The 19,006-nt window shown below is 42.2% G+C and overlaps 1 protein-coding gene across 1 annotated transcript in view; it reads right to left on the bottom strand.

Annotated features, from left to right (window-relative positions):
- The window catches only part of palm1a (paralemmin 1a), a 24,029-nt gene extending 8,336 nt beyond the window's left edge, over positions 1 to 15,693 (bottom strand). Inside the window, exons 1-3 of the mRNA XM_030784151.1 lie at positions 15,599 to 15,693; positions 11,796 to 11,841; positions 8,483 to 8,563 (exon numbers count right to left, since the gene is read on the bottom strand). Coding sequence (XP_030640011.1) covers positions 8,483 to 8,563; positions 11,796 to 11,841; positions 15,599 to 15,693 — 222 coding nt within the window. The remainder of the gene's footprint in view (positions 1 to 8,482; positions 8,564 to 11,795; positions 11,842 to 15,598) is intronic.
- Positions 15,694 to 19,006: the final 3,313 nt, after the last annotated feature.

Below are 19,006 nucleotides of genomic sequence, written 5' to 3'. Positions count from 1 at the left end.
GTAAGAACGCAGAGATCGCTCTGTAGATGCAAAAATGCAGAGATCTCTGAGTAGATGTTTCTGTCTGTGATGCTGTATTTACTTCAAAATTTCTATTTGTAAAAAATTTGCCCAAACCCTGGTGACTAACCAAATAAGACATGTCCCTACCCCACTGCCCGGCTCTTTGGTTAACTGCTATCAGATTTGCCACAGGGCAGGTCAGCAGTGGAACGGGAGTGACTGGGTTCTCAGGGAGAGTGAGTAATGGGAGAACTGGTGGAGACATCTCTGTCCAAGATGATGGCCGTCAGGCTTGTCCAGGTACAAGCTCGGTTGCTGTGTCTCTCACTTTCACTGGTGTTATTTGTACGGAAATCAACATGTATACATCAATACAACAGACTGGATCTATTAGACATCTGTGAGAAACTGTATGGATTATTTATCCCACAACATCTTTCCATCCCTGATGACTGGGTTCTCAGGGAGAGTGAGTAATGGGAGAACTGGTGGAGACATCTCTGTCCAAGATGATGGCCGTCAGGCTTGTCCAGATACAAGCTCGGTTGCTGTGTACAATTTACAATTTAGTTATTTGGCAGACGCTTTTTACCAAAGCGACCTACAATTGGTGCATCAGTCGGATTTCTAATACCTTCAACAGAGATCATAATAAGACTGAGCGTCGAATTGCCCCTTCGCATTGCGCCCCTGGAATACTTTTACAAACAGAAATACAAGACAAAGGTTTTTTTTTTTTTTTTTTTTTTCCTCTAGGGAAGGGAGGTTAGGCATTGGGGGACAGGTGTGTTCTAAAGAGGTGGGTTTTCAGTTTCCTGCGGAAGATGGTAAGAGATTACGCAGTCTTGACTGCATGGGGGAGGTCGTTCCACCATCTCGGGGCAATGGCGGAGAAGAGGCGTGGTCGGGAGGAGCGGCTGCCGGGTTCCCGGAGTGAGGGGACTGTCAGTTGTCTGGAGGACGTGGAGCGGAGGGTCCTAGTTGGGGTGTATGGCGTTATAAGAGACTGAAGGTATGATGGGGCAGAGCCTCTTGTGGCCAGGTAGGCCAGCACCAGTGTCTTGAACTGGATGCGGGCTGCTACCGGAAGCCAGTGGAGCGCCTGTGTCCCTCCTGTGTCTCTCACTTTCACTGGTGTTATTTGTACGGAAATCAACATGTATACATCAATACAACAGACTGGATCTATTAGACATCTGTGAGAAACTGTATGGATTATTTATCCCACAACATCTTTCCATCCCTGATGAATTATGGATTAAGGCCGTGCCTGGGCAAACAGGCCTTCCTTGGCATAATCTGCCAACAGGTAGGAAAACTGGACGACAGCGTACCAGCACAATCACCAGATTCAGAAAGCGACCAACCCTACGGGTTTTGCTTCTATCCAACGTTAGATCGCTCAGGAATAAAATGGTCGAACTCCTTCTTTTGATCCAAACCAACTGGAATTACAAGGAATGCTCTGCCATCTGCCTCGCCGAGACCCGGCTGGATCAGCACACCCCTGATGCAGCTGTAACACTCCCAGGTTTTACTATCCTTCAAGCCAACAGGTTAGCTAAAATGTATTTGAAATCTAAAGGTGAGGGCATATGTTTTTTGATTAATGAACGCTGGTGCACCAACTCCACCATAGCACAACAGCCCTGTTCCCCAGATCTCGAGTTCCCAACCACTACATGCAGACCCTTCTACTTCCCAAGGGATTTTGTATCCATTGTTCTAACTGGTGTTTACATCCCACCGCAAGCTAATGCTAATACTGCCATCAGTGAACTAGCACACCACATGTCCCACAAGAAAAGATAAAATACTGGATCACTGCTGTACAACAGTTGTGTCAGCTTACTGTGCCTACCCGAGAGCCCTGCTTGGAAAGTCTGACTACCAAATGCTGTTCCTTGTCCCGCGGCATAAACAGAAACTCAAAACTGTTAAACCAAAGTCCACCACGGTAAAAATATGGTCCATACATGCCCCCCCCCCCCCCCCCCGCCTTCCCTCACCCCAGCTCTGCTCAGTCACTGTGCCAATCAACTGGCCCCAGTGCTCACTGACATTTCCAACACCTTGTTACGACAGTGTGCAGTCCCACAGTGTCCCACAGTCAGCCAAAACAACATGCCTCAGTGACCTCAGACCAGTTGCCCTCACTTCAGTGGCTATGAAAGTGTTTGAGCACTTACTACTTTCCCACATGAAGTCCTGTTTATCCCCACTGATGGACCCATTTCAGTTTGCTTATCGGGCTAACAGATCCGTCGATACATCACTTCCACTGGACTTATCAAATCCCAATGACTAAACTCTGTACAGCCAAGAGGTGAATTGGGCTGTACATTGATGCAGCAACAACAACCTCTTACTCAATACCTCAAAAACTATGGTAATAGCCATAGACCTAAGGGGTCGGACAAACGTCAAAGCCCCGGTTCATATCACTGACCAACTCATAACCCTGACAGACTCCTTCAAATTCCTCGGCACCTACATCAGTAACACTCTGAAATGGAAAATCAACGCTAATGATATCATCAAAAAATGCCAAGCAAAGACTGTACTTCCTCAGGCAACCGGAGAGGTGTCATGTCAAAAACACCTGTTGGTCCATTTCTACAAAGCCATCATATGGAGCATCCTCAATCATCTCTCACTGTCTGGTATGGAAGCTCAGACAGTCACACCAAGAGGAAACTGGAATGGGTTGTCACTAAAGCCTCCAACTAGAGGTGGGCGATATTTTGAATATACTCGATGTATCGTGGTTTGTTCTATGTGAAAAGTATTAAATGACTATATCGCAAACATCAAGTACAAACTGTCAAGTAATTTTTTTTAAGCTGCCAGCATGAGACTCGCTTTGGCGTGTTGCTTCTCTTGCTCTATCCTATGGCCCTCTCCCTCTCACAGACACAAAAAGAAAAAAACTCACATACATACGTCACACACACTCGCCCGCCCATCCAGACCACTCTCCTGGGCAAGTGTGTGTGATGTTTGTAGGTGAGATGTGTGTTTTTGTATCTGGTGGGAACAGGGAAAGAGCCTGGAGAGAGCGAAAGAAGTGAAGTGCCAAAGTGAGTTTATGCGTAGAAACGGTAATAGAAGATGAAAGCAGACGAATTGGTTCCCAAAAAAACAGCACTGGATCCATGGTCTGGCAGTGGTTTTGGTATCGCAAGAAAGGTGTTGAATAACTACTGTTTTGTTAAATTTAACTTGGTTGTGATTTTCCCCTTTTTGTATGCAAGTTTAAAACTGTTCCAATAGAAACCACTAATGAATATAAACAAGAATGTTTTAACGCTGACATATGTTGCAAGGACTACTAGAATCATCATATTGGTGTGATTGTATGCATCAAAATGATAAGACAATCATTTATGAAGTGCTTTACGATATATATCGTGAATCACAATATAGCCTAAAAATATCTCAATATTTCCAGGCCATGCTGCCATGCCCTACCTCCAGCACAACTGGTTATGACCTTCCCCCAGTCAACTCACTGTGTATAAAGCCCACCTTCAACTGGGCAGCTAAAATAACCAGAGACCCCTCCCACCCAGCCCACCAGCTCTTCCAGCTTCTCCCCTCTGGAAGGCGCTACAGATTCATATTCTTTCCAGCTTCTTTCCTACAGCAATTGGAACAACACCCCTTGCTAGCCCCCTTTGCCACAAGATCCCATACGCTGACCTGAATGCACTGTATGCACTCGACTGAACTCAGACCGGAGTTGTCTGCATGGGTACATCAATCATTGTACTTCCTGTTGGGATACTTGATATGCTGGGGAACTGACCTATACATATCATATATATTCACTGTACATATTCTCACATTCATGTGTTTCCATTCTGTGTGTGTTGCTATAATGGTTTATGGGCCTGTATGCTTGTTCTTCTCTCTTTCTGTCTGCACTGGAACTGAGCTAACATGCTGTACCAGAACAATTACCACCAACATTTTTGTGTGGCAATAATAAAGTATCAGTATCTATCTATCTATCTATCTATCTATCTATCTATCTATCTATCTATCTATCTATCTATCTACTTAACAGCTGAGCCTCAGTGCCCAGGTAATCCTCAGTGCCCAAGCAATCCTCAGTGCCCAGGTAATCCTCAGTGCCCAGGTAATCTTCAGTGCCCAGGTAATCCTCAGTGCCCAGTTAATCTTCAGTGCCCACATAATCCTCAGTGCCTAGGTAATCCTCGGTGCCCAGGTAATTCTCAGTGCCTGGGTAATCCTCAGTGCCTTTGGGGTCAGCTCCACCCTTCCCTTCATACGAACAATTAAGATTCAAATCTCATAACTGAACCCAGATCATTAGATAGAGCCATCTTTTGTCTACTCCACCATGTAGAGCATGTATGGTCCTTTATATTAGCACAAACAGAAAATGTCCATTCATCTCAATGTGACACTCCAAACAAAATCACACACTTTTTCACACATACTCTCACACCAAGATAAACTAAAATACACTGTGATAAATTCACACACACACACACACACACACATAGAGCATGGAGAGAGATGGTAGGTAAAACAAGTATGGATACTTTCGCACAGTCAGTGCAGTGAATAACTGTTGTGCCTCCAATTCTAGCCCCACCCAGCTGCCGCTTGTTATACACTCCTTACATTATTTCAGTCGGCCGCAAGGTGGAGCCATATCAAAAATGATAACTTCAGATGAAACTTTATCAAACTTTCAAAAATAAAAATAACCAACAAATTTAAATTGTAAATAGTGCGTAACTCAAATTAATACTTAAATTGTTAATGGTTCCAGCACCGTTTTCCCAAAGTGGAGATGAATAAAAGGAATGGATTGGCATTAGAGTAATGGAGGGACAGATAGTGCAAAAAGAGAGCACCACCTTGAAGTGGAGAGAACTAGGTTCACTTTTGAAGTAAGGGCTGAACAGAGCTTTAGTGAGGGCACAATTTGTGTGGGAAAGACAGAGATGGACGGACTCCTTTTTTTTCTTTAACTTGGTGAACCAAACCGGGCAACGTGAACAAACGCATGGGCTGTGTTTCAGTGGAAGGTTTTCCTGAGATGGAGAGTTTCTGACCAGTTGCAGAAGAGCTACTGTGACAATGCTGCTGAAGGAGGGGAACTTGTGTATTGGAGACCTGATGCTTTGCATTGTCCAAATTATAAAATATGACACCCTATCACAGATACATAATCTGTCCATAAATAACATGACATTTGAACTGCAAACCACATTTTCCATTTCACCTTTTAAAACACATTCTAACACACATCAAACATTCCTCACAGGAAGCACATACAACACAGATGTAGCAGAAGGAAACTACTTTGCTAAAAGGATTTTCTTAGACTCTCCTCTTTCTCAGGATTCTTGCTCTTTTTGTGGGAGAGAATTCTTCGTGGCTATTTCTCTCTCTCTTTGGCACTCTTTAACTACAAGGTTTGGAAAAGAACTCTCTCGCTGCAGTGTGATAGCCTGGATTAACAGAGTCATAGCTGTTCATGGTCTGGGTTTAATATGAGTGAAAGTTAAGGTAACTTTTGAATTTTATGATTCAGAGTCTATGGCTAGGGTGTCAGGTCTCTCAATCTACCTCCCTCGTTGTGTCCGAAATCTCTCCCTACTCATTACCCCCTACTCACTATATAGTGTTTGGTACATAGAACACTCACTGGGGGATACAGGCAGACAGCTGTTGATACATTTCGGACACTATTTGGATGTTATGCTGCAACATAATTATGCACCGGATATTTGTATTGTTTTATTTCTGTCACATAAACAAACGTCAGAATGTCTGCATCTGATTGGTCTGTAAAGACTTGCCTGATTTCACAAGACAGGCCGCAATGCATGATGGTCTTAGTCAATCGATGTAGGGTACATCGGTTGTACCCTACTTTTCATGATGCATTGTGGGATACTTTGAGTGAACTATATAGGGTATAACGGTTCTCACTATACATTCAGACAGCACTACAAAATGGTGGACTCGCTACATAGTGCCCTATACAGTGAGTAGTGAGCAGTTTCGGACACAGCGCCTGTCTCTTTGCTAATCAGAGCCAAGTTGGATCTGACTGGCTGTCGACCTTGTTAGTTAATTATTGTGTGCATCTGCCCCTAGTTTGTTCCCTTGTTGTGTCTGTGTATATATACCCTTGTGTTTCCCTGTGTGCCCTTGCAAGCCTTACTTTATTCCTGACCTTGACCTAAGATCTGTCTAGCCCCCATAGCCTGTTTATAGTGTACTAGACCATGCCTATTTAATGTGTACTAGACCTTGCCTGTTTATAGTTTACTAGACCTTGCCTGTTTATAGTGTACTAGACCTTGCCTGTTTATAGTGTACTAGACCTTGCCTGTTTATAGTGTACAAGACCAGGGGGGTATTTCAGAAAGCAGGTTTAGTGAAAACTCAGAGTCAGTTCACTTTGAGAAAGTGGTAAACCTCCTAAGAGAAGAGACCTATGGCTTTGTTTTGCAAGGAGAATGAAGCCACAAGACTCTTCTATTAGGAGCTTTACTACTTACTCAGAGTTAACTAACTCAGAGTTAACTAACTCTGAGTTTTCACTAAACCTGCTTTCTGAAATACCCCCCATGCCTATTTAATGTGTACTAGACCATGCCTGTTTATAGTGTACTGGACCTTGCCTGTTTATAGTGTACTAGACCATGCCTGTTTATAGTGTACTAGACCTTGCCTGTTTATAGTGTACTGGACCTTGCCTGTTTATAGTGTACTGGACCTTGCCTGTTTATAGTGTACTAGACCATGCCTGTTTATAGTGTACTAGACCATGCCTATTTAATGTGTACTAGACCATGCCTGTTTATAGTGTACTAGACCATGCCTGTTTATAGTGTACTAGACCATGCCTATTTAATGTGTACTAGACCTTGCCTGTTTATAGTGTACTGGACCTTGCCTGTTTATAGTGTACTAGACCATGCCTGTTTATAGTGTACTAGACCATGCCTATTTAATGTGTACTAGACCTTGCCTGTTTATAGTGTACTAGACCATGCTTGTTTGTAGTGTTCTAGACCTTGCCTGTTTATAGTGTACTAAACCATGCCTGTTCATAGTATATAAGACCTTGCCTGTTTATAGTGTACTAGACCATGCCTGTTTATACTATATAAGACCTTGCCTGTTTATAGTGTACAAGGCCATGCCTGCTTATAGTGTACTAGACCATGCCTGTTTATAGTGTACTAGACCATGCCTGTTTATAGTGTACTAGGTCATGCCTGTTTATAGTGTACTAGGTCATGCCTGTTTATAGTGTACTAGACCTTGCCTGTTTATAGTGCACTAGACCATACCTGTTTAGAGTGTACTAGATCATGCCTGTTTATAGGGTAATAGACCTTGCCTGCTTATAGTGTACTAGACCTTGCCTGTTTATAGTGTACTAGACCATGCCTGTTTATAGTGTACTAGGTCATGCCTGTTTATAGTGTACTAGACCTTGCCTGTTTATAGTGCACTAGACCATACCTGTTTAGAGTGTACTAGATCATGCCTGTTTATAGGGTAATAGACCTTGCCTGCTTATAGTGTACTAGATAGGGTGACCATATTTTGGTTTTCAATTGACTTTATTTCTTTCCATTCAAGTTTTGGTGGCGTAACGCCTTTCTTAAGGTCGCTTGGCTGTTGCTGCAGTGTTAATGGTATGAATGAGATGCAATTTAACCAATGTTTCTGGCATGATAGCGTACATGACCGTCCATTGGTGGTGTGCGAGAGGGCGGGACCTAAAGTAAAAGGTCAAAGCAATGCACACACAATCCATGATCTGGATTACCAATTTGGTCTCTCTCTCAGTTTCTAACATAGGCTTAGATTGTTATAGTGTAGGATTAGGTTTTGGTCAACACATTAACACCTTTGAATACATCAACATGCTGTCAGTGACATAGAGATATTCAGAGAAAGAGACAAATAGAGGGACATGCAGAAATGTTTTTTTTTTTATTGTAGAGACAGAGAGAAAAACAGACACAAAGGGAAAAACAGACAAACAGAAGGGTCCTCCCATAGCTTCTTCCACTTTAGACCAGTTTTTACTGGACCAGTGCAGGGCACCGTCACCCCTCTGCCTCTCCTCATACTGCAGTTCTCATAAATGTTCTGTCCACAGCGTGGAGTTTACTGTTTCATTAATCGATCTGCTCAACATGAGTGTGCACTTCTCTCCTTCTTTCTCTCCCTCTCTCTCTCTGTCTGTCTGTCTTTCTCTCCATCTCTCTCTCTGTCTGTCTGTGTTTCTCTCCATCCCTCTCTGTCTGTCTGTCTTTCTCTCCCTCTCTCTCTCTGTCTGTCTGTGTTTCTCTCCATCTCTCTCTGTCTGTCTGTATTTCTCTCCATCTCTCTCTGTCTGTCTGTCTGTCTTTCTCTCTCTCTCTCTCTCTCTCTCTCTCTCTCACTCTCTCTCTGTCTGTCTGACTCTTACCTTTAAGTGCTGCAGTTGTCTGCGGTCATCCTCCAGTTGTCTTTTCTTGTTGTCTATTTCTGTCTGTCTCTTTCTCTTCTCCTGAGAGAGGGAAAAACACTCTTCAGTTTCTTTCATCTCTGCTGAAACGGCTCTCTCTCCTCCTCACCAGGCCGTTCAGCATGCTCTCACTCACTTAAATAATCAAAACAACTATAAAAGACTGTCATTTCAAACCATCTGCATCACAAAACACAGAGAAACAACACTGGAACTCTAGTAATTCGTAACTGTCTCACTGGAAACAAAACTCATCGATACATGTCTCATTGGTAATATCGTTCATTGGTAATTGTTTCATTGGCAATAAAAGTCATCAATAACTACAATTAACAATTTGGTATTTCACAGACGCTTTTAAACCAAAGCAACTTATAATTAGTGTATCAATCAGGCTTAACTTCCTCATAAGCAAAAGACCACCTCATAAGCAGGCTCTGAGCTCTGAGTGAATGGTTTTCAGCCTCTAAAAACTGTCCCAGGGACGTCCCATGAAGCAGGATATCCCAGATTTCTCAGTTAGCCAGATAACTCGCGAAAAAAAAGTCAGAACTGCTCAGCAGAAGAACAGCAAATTAACTTTAAAGATTAAAGATTAAAGGATTAAAGATTAAGATTAACATTCCTACTGCACAATCATGACATTTCACTAGTGTTATCTGACTAACTAAGAGGACTGTTCTGGATGACTGCTTTGAAAACTCACATGGATACTATGGAACCAATGGGACAATGGACGCATGTACAGTAGAACTTTTCACAGGTGTACATGCACTGTGTGGTCCTCACAGCATGTAGAATATGTATGTGTGTATAACATGTATGCGTGTATAACACATATGTGTGTATAACATGTATGCGTGTATAACACATATGTGTGTATAATATGTATGTGTGTATGACATGTATGTGTGTATAACATGTATGTGTGTATGACATGTATGTGTGTATAATATGTATGTGTGTATAATATGTATGTGTGCATGGCATGTATGTGTGTATAATATGTATGTGTGTATGACATGTATGTGTGTATAATATGTATGTGTGTATGACATGTACATGTGTATAATATGTATGTGTGTATAATATGTATGTGTACATGGCATGTATGTGTGTATAACATGTGTGTATGTATAACATGTATGTGTGTATAATATGTATGTGTGCATGACATGTATGCGTGTATAATATGTATGAGTGTATGACGTACAAGTGTGTGTGTAGTGTGCGTATAAGTGTGTGTATAACTGTGTGCACATGTGTGTGTATAAGTGTGTAGTGTGTATAACTGTGTATATAACTGTGTGTGTATAACTCTGCGTATAACTGTGTGTCTAAGTCGATACGCACACGTGAACCGTGGTATTACGATATGCCTGTAATTTTCCTGTAATTTCCAAAACTTGCTTATTGCGCTACAGACAACACGCTGTACCTTCAGATCCACAGAACATCTCTGGATCAGAATTTCCCTGGAGCCTATCAGTGCTCTGTATGCAAATATGAGCTGGAGCAGAGAGGGGAAACTAAATCAGTGCTCTGTATGCAAATACGCGCTGGAGAAGAGAGAGGAAACTAAAACCAAATATTCTCTCAGCTTCAACGTGACGATAGCGAGCGCGGGCAAGACACAGAGAAGCAAAGCATACAGTTGTAATTTAATGAGAATAAAGTCATATTTCAAGAAAAAATTACGATTTCAAGCAATATTACGAGAATAAAGTCGTAATCTTGCGAGAAAACAATCATAATATTATGAAAATAAAATCGTAAAGTTTTGAGAAAAAAATAACAATTTTTAAGAAAATATATTAACAAGACAGGCGAGAGGACCGTCAGTGGCAGCCTGAGCTTCTGGAAACTGCTGTTTGTCTCAGGCGTCGTTATTTGTGAAACCTACTAAAGTATAACTTCCCAAGATTCTCCACATTCCTTATTTTAACGCAGACGGCAGGCTGCTCTTCTGAAATTTCCCCTCTAAAATGACACGTAGCCTAATTTATTCTCATAATATTAACAACATTATTCTCGTAACATTACAACCTTATTCTCCAAATCTAAGAATTTTTTCTCCACAATGTGGACCTAATAGTCCGTTGTATAAATCCGCTGTGTGGGAACGTTATAGATTCAGCGTTCAGTACGAAGGTAAGAGGACCTTAAACAAACCCAGTCCAGTCTGCAGGCCTTGCTTTGCCACTGTCAGCCCAGTCAAGTTTTATTTGTCTATTGGCAAAATAAAGAGTTCATTGTCTAAAGGGTGATGTGTTTGTATTTTTTTTCTAAAATATAAAGATACCGAAACCGTACTGTTACTGTGGCCCAAAAACCGTGATATATTCCGAACCGTGGGTCCACTGGACCGCTGCATTCCTAGTGTATAACTGTGTGTATATGTGTGTGTATAACTGTGTGTATAACTGTGTGTATATGCGTGTGTATAACTGTGTGTATATGTGTGTGTATAACTGTGTGTATATGTGTGTGTATAACTGTGTGTATATAAGTGTGTGTATAACTGTATGTATAAGTGTGTGTATAACTGTATGTATAAGTGTGTATATAACTGTGTGTATATGTGTGTGTATAACTGTGTGTATATGCATGTGTATAACTGTGTGTATATGTGTGTGTATAACTGTGTGTATATGCGTGTGTATAACTGTGTGTATATGTGTGTGTATAACTGTGTGTATATAACTGTGTGTATATGTGTGTGTATAACTGTGTCTATATGTGTGTGTATAACTGTGTGTATAAGTGTGTGTATAACTGTCTGTATGAGTGTGTGTATAACTGTGTGTATAACTGTATGTATGAGTGTGTGTATATAAGTGTGTGTATAACTGTATGTATGAGTGTGTATATAAGTGTGTGTATAACTGTATGTATGAGTGTGTGTATAACTGTGTGTATAACTGTATGTATGAGTGTGTATATAAGTATGTGTCTAACTTTATGTATAACTGTATGTATAACTGTATGTATAAGTGTGTATATAAGTGTGTATAACTGTGTGTATATGTGTGTGTATAACTGTGTGTATATGTGTGTGTATATGCGTGTGCATAACTGTGTGTATAAGTGTGTGTATAACTGTATGTATGAGTGTGTATATAAGTGTGTGTATGAGTGTGTGTATAACTGTGTGTATAACTGTATGTATGAGTGTGTATATAAGTGTGTGTCTAACTTTATGTATAACTGTGTGTATAAGTGTGTGTATAAGTGTGTATATAAGTGTGTATAACTGTGTGTATGAAACACTCACCGCTAAAGCCTGAAGCCTCTCCTGCTGTGTCAGTGTCTCTGGAATCCTGTCAGAGAGAGAGAGAGAGAGAGACAGAGACACACACACACACACACACAGAGAGAGAGAGAGAGAGAGAGAGACACACACACACACAGACAGAGAGAGAGAGAGACACGCGCAGACAGAGAGAGAGAGAGAGAGAGACACACACACGCAGACAGAGAGAGAGAGAGAGAGAAAGAGAGAGACACACACGCACACAGAGACAGAGAGAGAGAGATAGACAGAGAGAGAGAGAAGATTGTATTTTAAGTACTTCATATTTTTATTTATAGCCCAACATCTGTAGCATGAGGTGTGTGTGTGTGTGTGAGGTGTCAGTCAGGCTGTGGGGCAGAAAATCAGACGTTTGTCCTTTCCAACCCGCCCATTAAAAAATCAGTGGCTTCAACAATTATATCTAAGCTGTTCAATAACCGGTTTTATTTTGGAAAACTGCCTCATACACGACAACAACAGCTGAAGTTCATCTTCCCAGTGCAAGCATTTCTATGTTGAAAATGAAGACACGTTTCTCTACTGCTGATTATGATGAATATAAAGTCAAACAGCTCATGGACCTGCATGAAGAAGAGCGGCACTAGCAGACGACTCACTGTAAACATTTGCCTAATCATGTCATGGCCTGTGAAGACAAGAGCAAAATCCAGGAAACAGGCAGAAGTCAAAAACATGAGCAAGAGTCAGAAAAACATACATGAAACCGTGAGAGAATCTTCCAAAAAGTGGTGAGGAGAATCTGGCAAAAGTGAGTGGTGAGACAAGACTTTTAAAACACAGACTAATGAGAGAATGGTGAACAGGTGAGTAGAGGGAAGGCAGGTGATTGGTGCGAATACAGAAACGTGGAGTGGAACCCAGGAACCTAGGAACCCCTTGTTGTCCACATTGGTGTGGTGTGTCCACATTGAATGTAATTTGTGAATAATTGTAAATAATTGTGTTGTCTAGTTGAGTTCTTTTCTGCTTGTTTTTGTTAGTCAGCACTCGTAGAGGGTGGGTGCTGTTTTATTTTTGTTCCTGTTTTCTCCTGTTTATGTTGGTTAGGGAGGGAAGTTGATTTGTCTTTCATTTTGGGATTCTTTTGGTCAGGCTACCCCCTGTTCCTTTAGTGAGACGTGTTTTCTTTGTTATTTTGGCCTTGCTCACCCCTGAAGTCTTTTGTGTTTTGTAAATAATAATTATACATAATAATAAAAGCTGACCAGCAGTTATTGGTGTTTCGGTTACTCTGGTGACAGGGAAAGGAGGTCATCCCACACATTTATGTTCACCCCACCCTAGTTGGGGTCGTAACATATATTTTGGGGGCTCGTGGTCCGGGTATCTCGTCTTGCAATTTGGTTGCTGTATTGGTCGGGTAAGCAAGTTGTTGGTTTTGGCAGTTTTGATTTGGTGGTGGGGGTGTGATTTATAATAAGAGATAAGGAGATGATTTGGTGGTGGGGGTGTGATTTATAATAAGAGATAAGGAGATGAGGCAGTTTTGATTTGGTGGTGGGGGTGTGATTTATAATAAGAGATAAGGAGATGAGGCAGTTTTGATTTGGTGGTGGGGGTGTGATTTATAATAAGAGATAAGGAGATGATTTGGTGGTGGGGGTGTGATTTATAATAAGAGATAAGGAGATGATTTGGTGGTGGGGGTGTGATTTATAATAAGAGATAAGGAGATGATTTGGTGGTGGGGGTGTGATTTATAATAAGAGATAAGGAGATGATTTGGTGGTGGGGGTGTGATTTATAATAAGAGATAAGGAGATGATTTGGTGGTGGGGATGTGATTTATAATAAGAGATGAGGAGATGAGGCAGTTTTGATTTGGTGGTGGGGGTGTGATTTATAATAAGAGATAAGGAGATGATTTGGTGGTGGGGATGTGATTTATAATAAGAGATGAGGAGATAAGGCAGTTTTGATTTGGTGGTGGGGGTGTGATTTATAATAAGAGATAAGGCAGTTTTGATTTGGTGGTGGGGGTGTGATTTACAATAAGAGATAAGGAGATGAGGCAGTTTTGATTTGGTGGTGGGGGTGTGATTTATAATAAGAGATAAGGAGATGATTTGGTGGTGGGGGTGTGATTTATAATAAGAGATAAGGAGATGATTTGGTGGTGGGGGTGTGATTTATAATAAGAGATAAGGAGATGATTTGGTGGTGGGGGTGTGATTTATAATAAGAGATAAGGAGATGATTTGGTGGGGGGGGTGTGATTTATAATAAGAGATAAAGAGATGATTTGGTGGTGGGGGTGTGATTTATAATAAGAGATGAGGAGATGATTTGGTGGTGGGGGTGTGATTTATAATAAGAGATAAGGAGATGATTTGGTGGTGGGGGTGTGATTTATAATAAGAGATAAGGAGATGATTTGGTGGTGGGGGTGTGATTTATAATAAGAGATAAGGAGATGATTTGGTGGTGGGGGTGTGATTTATAATAAGAGATAAGGAGATGATTTGGTGGTGGGGGTGTGATTTATAATAAGAGATGAGGAGATGATTTGGTGGTGGGGGTGTGATTAATAATAAGAGATAAGGAGATGATTTGGTGGTGGGGGTGTGATTTATAATAAGAGATAAAGAGATGAGGCAGTTTTGATTTGGTGGTGGGGGTGTGATTTATAATAAGAGATAAGGAGATAAGGCAGTTTTGATTTGGTGGTGGGGGTGTGATTTATAATAAGAGACAAGGAGATAAGGCAGTTTTGATTTGGTGGTGGGGGTGTGATTTACAATAAGAGATAAGGAGATGAGGCAGTTTTGATTTGGTGGTGGGGGTGTGATTTATAATAAGAGATAAGGAGATGATTTGGTGGTGGGGGTGTGATTTATAATAAGAGATAAAGAGATGAGGCAGTTTTGACTTGGTGGTGGGGGTGTGATTTATAATAAGAGATAAGGAGATGATTTGGTGGTGGGGGTGAGATTTATAATAAGAGATGAGGAGATGAGGCAGTTTTGATTTGGTGGTGGGGGTGTGATTTATAATAAGAGATAAGGCAGTTTTGATTTGGTGGTGGGGGTGAGATTTATAATAAGAGATGAGGAGATGAGGCAGTTTTGATTTGGTGGTGGGGGTGTGATTTATAATAAGAGATAAGGAGATGAGGGAAAGGAGGTCGTCCCACACATTTATGTTCAGCCCAGCCTGGACGGGGTCGTAACACTTACTGCAGTGATAATGCAGGCAGATGGCTGCTCATTTAAACACAGAGAAATGTCAGTCATAACCACGGCCTGGGCTTTCGCAGGGACTGAACAGAGAGACAGAGACACAGTCCACGGAGAATCCTGCATGTCCACACACTCTGAGATGGCTGAGGTTTATGTCCCGTGTGTGTAAGCCGACACCAATCATTTACTCTCTAATGGACTCACATTAGACAACACTGAGCTCTCCCTCACAAACAAACCAGACAAGATATATTTCATTCATCTGACCCAGACAAAATAAGAAACCACATCCAAACTCTCATAAAACACAGCCGCCCTCACAAACAAACCAGACAAGATATATTTCATTCATCTGACCCAGACAAAATAAGGAACCACATCCAAACTCTCATAAAACACAGCCGCCCTCACAAACAAACCAGACAAGATATATTTCATTCATCTGACCCAGATAAAATCAGAAAAGACATCCAAACTGTCATAAAACACAATATATGTGATTAGCTTCATTTGTTCGGAGTTCATCCTCATGCTCATACTGTTTTTTCTGTGGTGCCATGTTTGTGTTTTTCTCCCTCTCACGGGCCGGTTTTGTCTGCCGCTGTGCTGTCATCCTGTGGGCTGAGTTTGCTGGGCGTGTCTATTGTCTCAGGGACTTCTTCCCTTGCCACTGTCATCTCCAGCTTGCTCACTGGGGATATATTTATATTTTTAAAATTTATATCTGCAGTTTACATATTTCTGTAAAGCTGCTTCGTGACAATGCCCAATGTCAAAAGCGCTATACAAATAAAATTTAAAAAAAAAAGAAAGAAAATCCCAAAAAACAATTGATGCGTTTCCATGTCAACACTGCTCCTGAGCTTTCATTTACTCATACACTATTTGAACTCTTCAGTTTTCACTTATATTTCTACTAAAGGTTATTTAAACTGAATGGGGCAGGTAGTATTTTTTGCTTGTTTTATTTTACATTTTTAGTTAGAGTAGGTCTAGTTTAGTCTGGAACAGGCCATAGTGGAGAAGAGGAATCCAGGAAGATTCACTCTGAGTTTCTCTGTCTCAACATCCCAGTTTCCCAGTCTAAATACTGCATGTTACTGATGGAAACATCCACACACCTGTCTCCCAGTATAAATCTGTAATACAGAAATGAGCAATAATGTGTTTATTAGACAAGCTTTCTAAGTGTGGGCTAATTTAGTTTTCTAAACTAAACCACATTTTAAAATTAATCTGAATTCCTCAACATTTGGGGTAACCCACTGCAGCAGAGAGAGTGCATGTGTGAGCGATTAGAGAAGAGGAAGAGTGAGTGAGTGATTGTGAGAGAGTGACAGTGAGTTGGTAGAGTGACAATGTGTGAGTAGAGTGAGTGAGTGATTGTGAGAGTGATAGTTAGTGAGTAGAATGAGTGACATTGAGTGAGTAGAGTGAGTGAGTGATTGTGAGAGAGTGACAGTGAGTACAGTGAGTGAGACTGAGTGAGTAGAGTGAGTGAGTGATTGTGATAGAGTGACAGTGAGTTGGTAGAGTGAGTGACATTGAGTGAGTAGAGTGAGAGTGACAGTGAGTGAGTAGAGTGAGAGTGAGTGTGAGAGAGTGAGTGTGAGAGTGACAGTGAGTGAGTAGAGTCAGAGTGAGTGTCAGAGAGTGACAGTGAGTGAGTAGACAGACTGTGTGAGTGAGTGAGTGAGTGAGTGAGTGACAGTGAGTGAGTAGAGTGAGAGTGAGTCCGAGTGAGTGTCAGAGAGTGACAGTGAGTGAGTAGAGTGAGAGTGAGTGTCAGAGAGTGATAGTGGGTAAGTGAGTAGAGTGAGTCACAGTGAGTGAGTAGAGTGACAGTGAGTGAGTGAGTGAGTGAGTGAGTGAGTGAGTGAGTAGAGTGAGAGTGAGTGTCAGAGAGTGACAGTGGGTGAGTGAGTAGAGTGAGTGACAGTGAGTAAGTAGAGTGAGTGACAATGAGTGAGTGAGTAGGGTGAGAGTGAGTGAGAGTGGGTGAGTGTGAGAGTGACAGTGTGTGAGTAAGAGACAGTGACAGTGAGTGAGTAGAGTGAGAGTGAGTGTGAGAGTGACAGAGTGACAGTGTGTGACAGTGAGTGAGTGTCAGAGAGTGACAGTGAGTGAGTGGAGTGAGTGACAGTGAGTGAGTAGAGTGAGAGCGAGTGAGAGTGAGTAGAGTGAGTGAGTGTGAAAGTGACAGTGTGTGAGTAAGAGAGAGTGACAGTGAGTGAGTAGAGTGAGAGTGAGTGTGAGAGAGTGACAGTGAGTGAGTAGAGTCAGAGTGAGTGTCAGAGAGTGACAGTGAGTGAGTAGACAGACTGTGTGAATGAATGAGTAGAGTGAGAGTGAGTCAGAGTGAGTGTCAGAGAGTGACAGTGAGTGAGTAGAGTGAGAGTGAGTGTCAGAGAGTGACAGTGGGTAAGTGAGTAGAGTGAGTCACAGTGAGTGAGTAGAGTGACAGTGAGTGAGTGAGTAGAGTGAGAGTGAGTGTCAGAGAGTGACAGTGGGTGAGTGAGTAGAGTGAGTGACAGTGAGTAAGTAGAGTGAGTGACAATGAGTGAGAAGAGTGAGAGTGAGTGAGAGTGAGTGAGTGTGAGAGTGACAGTGTGTGAGTAAGAGACAGTGACAGTGAGTGAGTAGGGTGAGAGTGAGTGTGAGAGTGAGAGAGTGACAGTGAGTGACAGTGAGTGAGTGACAGTGAGTGAGTGAGTGAGTGAGTGAGTGAGAGTGAGAGTGAGAGTGAGTGAGAGTGAGTGAGTAGAGTGAGAGTGAGTGAGAGTGAGTGAGAGTGAGTGAGTGTGAAAGTGACAGTGTGTGAGTAAGAGAGAGTGAGTTAGTAGAATGAGTAACAGTGAGTTAGCAGAGTGAGTAGAGTAGGGTTATTGGGCTTACAACGCTCATATGGGAGGAGGGAGTCAGCTGAATTGGAACTAAGTTGTTGTGAGATATGGTCTGTGTGACTCTAGACCGAGGTGAGCTGCGTGCGTGTGAAAGCACACTAATGGGAAAAGCCAGATTGTTGCTGTCAGAGGGATAACCAGAGTCCAAGTTATGCCATACAACTAAGGTACAGTGAGGACTAGGACGATTAGAGAGGGGAGTAGTCTCCGCTGAGGTCTCTCCACTAACTGAATCACTAGTCCCTCTCTCTCTCTCTCTCTCTCTCTCTCTCTCTCTCTCTGTCGAGCCACACATGCTACTCCTGAGACACCAGTGATCCTGACTCCTCCCGCCCTGTGGACTGATCCATCCTGGTGTCATCATCTTCCATCCCCCGTCAGCCTCCTGTCTACATCACCATCCCCTTTGTTCATGCCCCAATTTATTTTCAGCTGTAACTGCCCACGTGGTCGGCACCTATTGCACACCTGTCTGACCAAGGAGGGGTCTCCTCTCTCTGTGGTCCTCCTCAAGATTTCTCCCATTTTCCCATTTCCCTCTTGGGTTTTTGGGGAGTTTTTTCTTGCCCGCCATGAGGATTAAGTCAGGGGGTGCCGTCATATTTTGATTTGACTGTTGTGGCCTGTAAAGCCCCTTGAGACTATAAACAGTGATATTGGGCTCTAAATAAACTTGAACTTGAACTTGAACTTGAACTAGTCATATTAATCTTAACCTTAGGGTGGGGGAGAGGAGTTATTGACTTGTGGGCCTCTGAGGGCTTTTCCTTAGCAAGTTCTCTAATCACCTGTGACCTGGCCTGCTCTAGCGACATGTGTCATGCCTGACTCAAACATTTATCTATGTTGCCTGATAGAATAGCGGCGCCATGCCAAGTAGGGTCCAGGCCATCTGCTTTCAGCAAGCCAGGTCTAACCCAGAAAGAGGGCCGGTTAGCTACAAAACAGAATCCCTGATCTGCACAAAACTGTGCCAGCGATTCAGCGATTTAGTGATACAAGTCTACTACATCTCTCATCGTTACCTCGAGCTGGTAGAGGGCCAGAGATAATTACTCGATGCTAAGTGCTGGGTCAAATTTCAACA

The sequence above is a fragment of the Chanos chanos genome, chromosome 9, assembly GCF_902362185.1.
Source record: "Chanos chanos chromosome 9, fChaCha1.1, whole genome shotgun sequence".
Taxonomy (NCBI): Eukaryota; Metazoa; Chordata; class Actinopteri; order Gonorynchiformes; family Chanidae; genus Chanos; species Chanos chanos.
The sequence above is the reverse complement of the archived record's forward strand: the minus strand, read 5'-3'. Positions and strand labels throughout refer to the sequence as shown.